Here is an 8,109-nt window from a genome sequence, read left to right on the forward strand (position 1 = left end):
CGTGTAAACAATTGTAAATATGCATTTTACTTGGTATTTAAAGCTCCACGATAGCTAGAAATACTTACAGCCATTTCCATCACCTGGAGCTTCGTAATTGTTGAGGACTTTGTCAGCACGCTGCTCCCAAACGTCGTCAACACGGTTCATCTGGCCCTGGCTGAGGTAGATGTTCGCCCTGTCGACGATGGGGATTGGGGGCCTTTCGTACTCCTCCAGACTGTCTCCTAGTGAACCGGACCGATTTTTCGCCTGGAAAATAGTAAATGGAATCAAAAGAATTAGTTTCCATTTGCCATTTTTAACAAAAAAGTAAGGCTGATATAGGTACTACCTGCAAAGTAACCTCGCCTCTGCACGGTCGAGCCTGTATCGCATTGTCAAAGCTCTCAGCGGCTGCAGCCACCGCACCTGCAGTAGTGCCGTTCATAAAGCCAAGGCGGAGAAACTGCTCCTGTTGTTGTTGATGGTGATGTTCTTGCAGCATTCGTTGCTGCTGCTGTGGCACAGTAGCATTGGCACAACGGGCGCCTCCAACCAACGGCGACCTCTGAGCCGACCAGCCATAGACGTATCGATTCAACAAATCCTTTCCTGGCACGCTAGTCTGTGGCTGTAAGGTCGCTGCTTTGTACTTCGCTTCCTTCGCGTGGACAAAGTTTGCTGGATTGGTGGGTGGAGCATTTTCCGTGGGTGCGCGATGCCGGAAACGAATAAGAATAGCTCCAAACACTACAAGAAGTAGACACCCCAGAAAGGCTAGACAAGAAATGAGGATCAGTCGACGATCGAAGGCCGGTGGACTGTCCTGCCGTGAGTAGACCTCTACACTTGTATCCTGGCCGTAGAGAGAGTACGCGGCTTCGTCTCGGTGGTTCCACGACTTTGAATAAGTCGGACTGTTCACGTATTCTGCACCTGTGTTAATCGATCCAGGGTTTCTTTGAGGATTCTTTGCATCAATTACCACGGTGATAGAAGTGATGGAGGAACGTGAAGGAACCCCATTATCTTTCGCCTGTTGATGAAGGGAGCAGTTAATCTTGTTATAACCTCTGCCTAGCCTTTTGTAAAGAAGTTGCTCACCTCTATCTCTAGAAAATGACTGCCAATGTCGTCATCAAGGACCTCGCGTGCAAAAGCGAGTTCTCCAGAACTGGGACTCAGGGAGAAGAGACCATGTGAGGTGGAGTTTTTCATGAGGAAGAGAAGACCCTGCTCTCCAGCTGCGTCTGCATCAAACACTGTCAGCTTGACAATCGCAGTGCCCTACATCAATTATATTACAAAGTGTGTAAAAAGGAAAAGACTGTTTTTCTGACTGCCACTTCCACCTAATGTGGAATCTAAGTGTTACTCTGGCCCTTTCCTAATCATCAACAGCTGCTTTGCCTAGCTACAGTCCAGGCAAAGCCCAGCATTCACGTGATGAATGATGGTGTCGTGACTTATTTTCCACCCACTGCGGTGATAAATCTGGCTCCCATGGAAAAGAAAAAGGGATAGAAGTATTAAATTACGGTAGGATGTAGTTCTTTCCATCTTTATTCACCTACCGTGCATTTGCTTCTCTTCGAGAAAATTAACTCATTTTAAACCTCCAAATACACGCATGAAGCTTTTGAAATCGCAAAGATCGCAAGAGGCCAAATAATTTAAGGGAAGAACTTGGAGATGCCAAATGCAAACTTTTAGTAAATCAGGTAGATCGAAGTGGTCTGGGCAGTTGCTGTAAGCGGAGGAAATGTTTGCCAAAAGTTGCGTACAGGACTCGGCTGCAAGCTGCAGGAAAAGGAGGCAGTGATCATTAACCCGTCCAGTTGTAATCCACTCCCACAGGTATTCATTCGTAAATTTCAGCATTTGTTTCCCTCCGAGGCTGATACGCACAATTCCCCTCCTTGTGTGCGTGTGTATGTGAATGCCCATGTGCAGTGTCAAGCGGTGACGTATTTAAAATGCCGTTTGCCAGCCTCGAGTTATCGCGCTGCCTAATCGAAATTGCCATCGCTGAAAAAGTGCGCAGTAAGCCATGTGCGCAAATACGTGGCCAATTTTTGTATGCCCATCCACTCGTCCACCTCCAATTTCGACCCATTGGCCCCAACACTGGTGGGGAGGAGGTATCAGCAACTCCACCGTGTTTCACCACATGTCTAGCCTCAACACACTACGTGCATTTGAAATCGTAATGGCAAGGCCCAACCAACTAAGATATAATAGCGAATCCTCAAATCACAGCTGTTCTCGTAAAATATCTACAGCCTGTACATCCATTTGAGAAATTTTCATTCATCTTCCAAATGCAGCGCAGCTTCGGCATAATTTTAGGCGTCCGCCAAGTCAACACGTCGACAGTGTGGAGGCAGTGCGCAGAATGGCCTGTCAACGCGAGTGCGCGCATAGGGAAATTAAGCTTTCATGTCTGCCTGGCCTAACTGCATGGCCGTGTGTGTGTGCGTGTGTGTGTAGAGTCCGGAGGAAAAGTGAGAGTGGGGTAGGGGAGGGGGGGAATAAAAAAGGTGTTCAAATGTCATCCTCAATGCACATTAGTCACTCCAGCTCCTCCTCTCCCCGCCCTCACTGCCACCCTTCTTCTCCCTTTCCACCACCCATCCTGCTGTTGAATCAGTAATTCTAACCTGGCGGCGCATTTGTGCCAGCCCTGCAAATTTAGTCAGGCGTCAAATTTTCTATTCCAGTTGTGCATAAAATTAAAGCACAGTCAACTTTGGTGATTAACTGATAACATGCAGAAGCCATATTCTCTCACCACTGCTAAAATATTTCATTGCAATACATTGGATGTTTGTTTAACCCTCGGTCTTTGTATTGGGGCCGCTTAGGCGCTCCATCATATTCCCTTCGTGGGGTGGGCCTACCTCCGTGCCATTCTCTATGTCTGCAATACATATTCTGCCCCAGGATTATGTCTTCTCTTGTATTTTGGGCAACTTGTCCGGCGCCGCATATTTTCCATTTAATCTTTTGCACCCCGCCACATAAAAGCATTTTTATGGGATTTCAGGGCCACAGTTTATTCGCATTAACTAATGTTTTCGTAAAACGCCCTGAAAATTATCAGCATGTGAATTTAAACGTCTATAATGTAACATCTTTCTTTGAAAATTATCTGTCTTCTGACCGCCGATCCGAGATAGTCACCCCTACAAAAGAGGCTTCAGCATAAGCATGGCATCCGAAAATGGGGGACGTTTCTGCGAAAAGGCTTTAAATTTAGTGAAGAAATCACAATCCAGCAGAAACCCCTGTCACACAATTCCTTTACTCATTTTTTTAAAAATATTTGATCGAAAAAGTGGTCAGTTTGTTTTCACGTGACCTGCAGCAGGTCAGATCAGGGGAAGTTACAGAAGTAATGACGCTTTCGCAATGTCCGTTCCCAACTTTACCCCATCAAGTTCCCCTTCCCCCACGCCTTCTAAAAAAAATTTTCAGTCAGACGAACATTTAACGGCAGGTCGTGTTCTTAATTAACCGACTCGACTTGTCCGTAACGTAAAAAAGGTAATTAAGGGCGCTGACACGCTTTCGCGCACATGACGGTCTTGAATTCCCTCAACTGGCTTTAACTCTTCAGCAGAAAATTAATCGCTCAAGGGTGTAAACGTGGAAGAAATGCAGCCAAGCGACTGCCTGTATGGCCTGCCTATGTAACTTGCTCCTGATAAATGGAATGAACGACAGAGCAATTTGAAGACTTTGGGGAGCTCTAAAATTATGCAAGCCTTACAAGAAGAAGGAGCCGATTTTATTGGCGCTTTAATGCCTCCCGTCCATGGGAAGATCGGTGGCTGGAGTGGGAGGCACTTCGTCGCCAGAAAGATGCGAACAGTTTTTTTTGGGATGGGTGCCAAATGACTAATCATCATCTTGTCTGCACACCAACAGTTCTGACATTTTGACATTAAGAATTGTACAAAAATTATCAGAAGTGTTATCTCCTCCTTAGCTCTATAGGCAGTACACTCGTGGACAACTGCGCTACTGGCGCACAAATTTCTAATCAAGAGTACGATTGAATAAAATAGTTGTTTTGTGTGATTAAAAAGTACCATAGGTCACAGGAAGATCCAGCATGATAAATAAAGACCTCAAAATTGGTTTAGAGTTCTAGGAATACATTTCAAAGTACTGAAGAGCTTTACAGAATCAACTGCATCTTTTTGGTAGCCAGTAATTCTTATTACTCACTCAAAATTTGCTATTTAAGTGACCGGAATTAATAAAATAGTTTAAAAATTATGGAATTTTACAATAACTTCCTATAAAATAAGGAAGGGGATGGCATAAACTGCAGTCAGAGCGTTGAAGGAGCAGCAAAACTGTGAAGCAATTGAATGGAGTAAGCCTTTGGTGCAGTAGGAAAACGAATTAACCAGGTCAAGTTTGTGCTACATTTGCAGGACAAATTGGCATAAATCTTGGCATGACTGCAAAGTGATCATCCCTCCAACCAAGCAAAAAAATTAGCCCAGATGATGTAGTGGTAGTCAGAATCTTGCAAGACAGTTTGACGCGTTTCCACAACTCCATCCCCTTAGCCGGGGAGGGAAGCGAAGGGAAGGGAAGGGAGGGAGTCACTCTTAGGGGGTGGAGTAGTTGACGCGACAGCGCGACAACTGCATCGACAACTACGAAGGCAGGAAAGCTGTCAAACTGTGAAAAGGGAGCTTGTCATCTACTGCAAATTTGATAAAACTTGTGTGCACGCACACACGAACACGCACGCAATGGCAGGTCCTTTCGTGTTAGACTGTTGGAGGGATGAAAGCTTGTCTGCAGTGTGACATTTCTTTCGTCAAATGCGATGCCATTGATGGCAAATGTTTTGCTCATCTCCTTCGTGCCTGACATTTCACTCAGGCGTGTTGACAATCACAACTAAATGCAGGTGTTTTAATCCGAGGACTCACGCCTCTTCTTCGAGACGTGTCTTGCATTAAAAGGCACAAATTTCCTATTCAACTTGGTTGCGATTTAATGTTGGATAAAACAACTACTTCACAACAATTACTCCGAACTGGCAGCTTACTAGTCCATAGCCTGTTTAAAAGTTTTACAATTGAGCCAAGTGTTTTTGCAGACAAAGCAGTATACTCAATCGTGATAACGATCTTTAGGTGAATAACTGCATCAGTAGCTTAGACAACCAGCCAACCAATAAATGAATTTGGTACTAAGTTGACAAGGCATAAGAGAAATGAAGACGTACGACTTTGCTGTACGCAGACGCATGGATGGTGTGATTGGGTTGAGTGGGGTAGATGAATTTAGGATCGTTGTCATTGATGTCGAGTAGTTCAACAGTAACCTTTGCTGTGGCGGTAAGCCGTTTCGAAGGGGCGGAATCCTCTGCGGTGACAAAGAACTCGTAGACAGCGTTGACTTCCCGATCAAGACTCACTTTGGTGGTGATCTCTCCAGTAGTGGGGTTAATAGCAAATCCACGCTGAACTGCTGCCTACAAAACGAACGTATTTCTCAATGTCAAATTCTTAATGTGAGCTCAGGGGCGACTGCTAAAAGCTTGAAGGTATTATGAGGGGTCTATTGACAACAAAGGTAGAATTTACCTAAAAGAATGGTCAATACGAAAATGTAGTCCCACAACTACTCACGGCGGTGCCGAAGAGACGGTAGGATATCTTGCCATTCTTGCCTTCATCGGCGTCTGTTGCCGATACAACACCCACCACTGAGCCCGCTTCTTTCTCCTCCTCAATGACAAACCGGTAACCGGATGGACTTCCGAAGACTGGCGCATTGTCGTTAACATCGAGGATTTGAATTCGTAGGACGAGGTCACAGGACTGTGTCTTTGGGCTGCCCCTATCTGTCGCTCGCACCGTCAGCTGGTATTCCGCATTAGTCTCACGGTCCAGCGGTTCAGCCAGCAACAGACGGCCCGTATGACCCTCCAGACGGAAATGGGAGCTGTTCGCAGCGCTCATCGGCTGAGTAGTGGAGAGTGCAATGATGGTGACAAGACTGTAGGTCACGGGATGAACGTCGTCTGGGCGATCGGGGTCAGTGGCGTTGAGGCTAACCACTAAATTTCCCACTTGGGCGTCCTCTGCAATTGTGACGGTGAGTGGATTGATGGGGAATTGTGGTGGATTGTCATTAACATCCAGAACGGTAACAGTGAACGTGGCCTGAATAAAAAAAGTTGTGTACAATAAAGTCACTGACGCACTTCGTACAACCATCCCGTCAAGACGTAGCTCTAGCACCTGGAAGAACTCCGGTCGCCTACTCAATTCCTTGAGTTGACGGTTTTTATGATTCCCTTTCCTCCTCGGATAGACCATTTTAGATTACTGAAAGGCCGACTTAACCTTCGAATGTGCCAAAAGTGTACAATGGAGACTGCTAGGTGGATTTATTTTTGCATCAAAACAAAAAGGTGCGTCCTCCCCTGTTGACATCTTTTTGCCGCACAAGCATGAAATTCTACACCCATGGCAGGTGGTAGAAAGGACGTCGTGAAAAATGGCACCTCACTGGATACTCTCCTTTTCTTCCTCCTCTCTGTAAGGCAAATTTATTTTCCTTAACCTAAGAATTGCATGTAAGGGGACATTATAAATCCAATGCCTCATTTAGGTTGTCGGTTTATTTGTGGACGCAGTTCCGTGTGCCACTTTCAAATAGCAACCTGCCTACGAGATTTTGCAACGTTGAGAGAGAGCGAAAGCGAGAGAGGCGCTTTCACAGCACCCGAAGTGGGCGCTATTGAGTGCCACCACTGAAAACGCGGAGCCACTTGCACTAGTTGGCAAGTCAGCCACAACGTCGTCCTCAAATTGTGTGGCATTGTTCGCATGTGCGATCCTTTGTCGGCGTTGGCCATGCTTTGTGTACTCCTATCTGGGTGTTGTCTCCGAAAAAGGCCTTCGTCCACTGTCGTTTATAATGCGTTGTGGTAATTATATCACACGTTTAATGTGCCCTGGATTTCTGCAACACTGCTTGGGTGCGGTTACTACTACAAACAGGTCAAGGCGTCACAACAATGGATTTACAGTGTTCCTTTAGAATTGCTACAGGCCTTAGGTTTGAACAGGCTCTAAGTTGTGGATTGCTTCAATTTGATACCTTCGTCGCCAAATGCAGCCACTCTCGTCCGTCACTGCGATTTCCACGGTTTGAAGTGTCATTTGACCTTGATTTGGCAGTAGTCATAAGTCTGCTCTGTTTCACTGCCAAGTGTTTGCCAGCCCCACCCCTCAGTCCTCGAAGCCTGAGTAAAAATTTGGTAGCGGGAGTTTTGCCATTTCCTGTTGACAGGTACCGATGCGCCTTTTTTCGCATCACTGTTGCGTTCAAGGCCTGTGTGCGCCTAGAGGGAATGGTTGCCTTGAGGAGTAGTAAATTTATTCAAGCGTGTATTTGCTGCCGCAGGCGCTATCTGCTTCAGGTTTATCCTGGAAAGAGACAGGTTTATTGCCTGAAGCAATGCACCCAAATACTTAGTCCAACTTCTAATATTCGTGGTGTGACCGAATCCTGCGTAATTGGCGGTGTAAAGGTTCGTTGGTGCGTCGGAGGAGGAAATAAAAATCTGAAGCGCTCAAAAGTTTCAGTTAGAAGTTTATTAGCTTCCCCAATTATAGGAATCGATGGACGGAGTTGGCTACCAAAGCCTTCCACCCCGCCACTCATTCCACCCGCCCATTGCTGTGGCAATTTCGCACGCTCCAACGAATTGCCAATTTGTCCACGCGCGGGTGATTAAATTGGAGGCATTCCCTTGAGAGTGCAAAGGCACGAACAAGTGATAGCGCTAACGGCGGCGGTGGTGGTGGGGACTGCTGATTTACTGCCTCCGATGTGACAAGTTATTTGCGTTGCTTGCTTACGTGCGTGTGTGCGTATGAAGACAGAAGGAAAAAAGGAAGTGTGGAGAAGGGGAAGGGGGTTAAAGAGGGCAAGTCTACAAGTATGCAGTGGAATCGAGCTTACACCTCTCCAGAGAGGAGGAGAGGGCGCGAAACATACATCTCACATGCAGGTGTTTCGAAGGGCGCTGGTGTAGACACCCGACGGCGCCGTGCAGTACTTTTTTGCCCCCCGACTAAATTT

The 8,109-nt window shown here is 46.3% G+C and overlaps 1 protein-coding gene across 1 annotated transcript; it reads right to left on the bottom strand. All coding sequences in view use genetic code 11, as the record gives it.

Annotated features, from left to right (window-relative positions):
* Positions 1-54: 54 nt before the first annotated feature.
* EGR_07697 (Protein dachsous) lies at positions 55-6,877 on the bottom strand (the record flags this gene model as incomplete). The annotated part of the gene is made up of 6 exons (XM_024496946.1): positions 55-252; positions 335-1,018; positions 1,087-1,269; positions 5,237-5,485; positions 5,643-6,179; positions 6,683-6,877. 6 exons carry the CDS (start codon positions 6,875-6,877, stop codon positions 55-57), a joined length of 2,046 nt encoding a protein of 681 aa, XP_024348651.1.
* Between the last annotated feature and the right edge of the window lie 1,232 nt (positions 6,878-8,109).

Source organism: Echinococcus granulosus (assembly GCF_000524195.1).
Source record: "Echinococcus granulosus chromosome Unknown EG_S00084, whole genome shotgun sequence".
NCBI classification, from domain to species: domain Eukaryota; kingdom Metazoa; phylum Platyhelminthes; class Cestoda; order Cyclophyllidea; family Taeniidae; genus Echinococcus; species Echinococcus granulosus.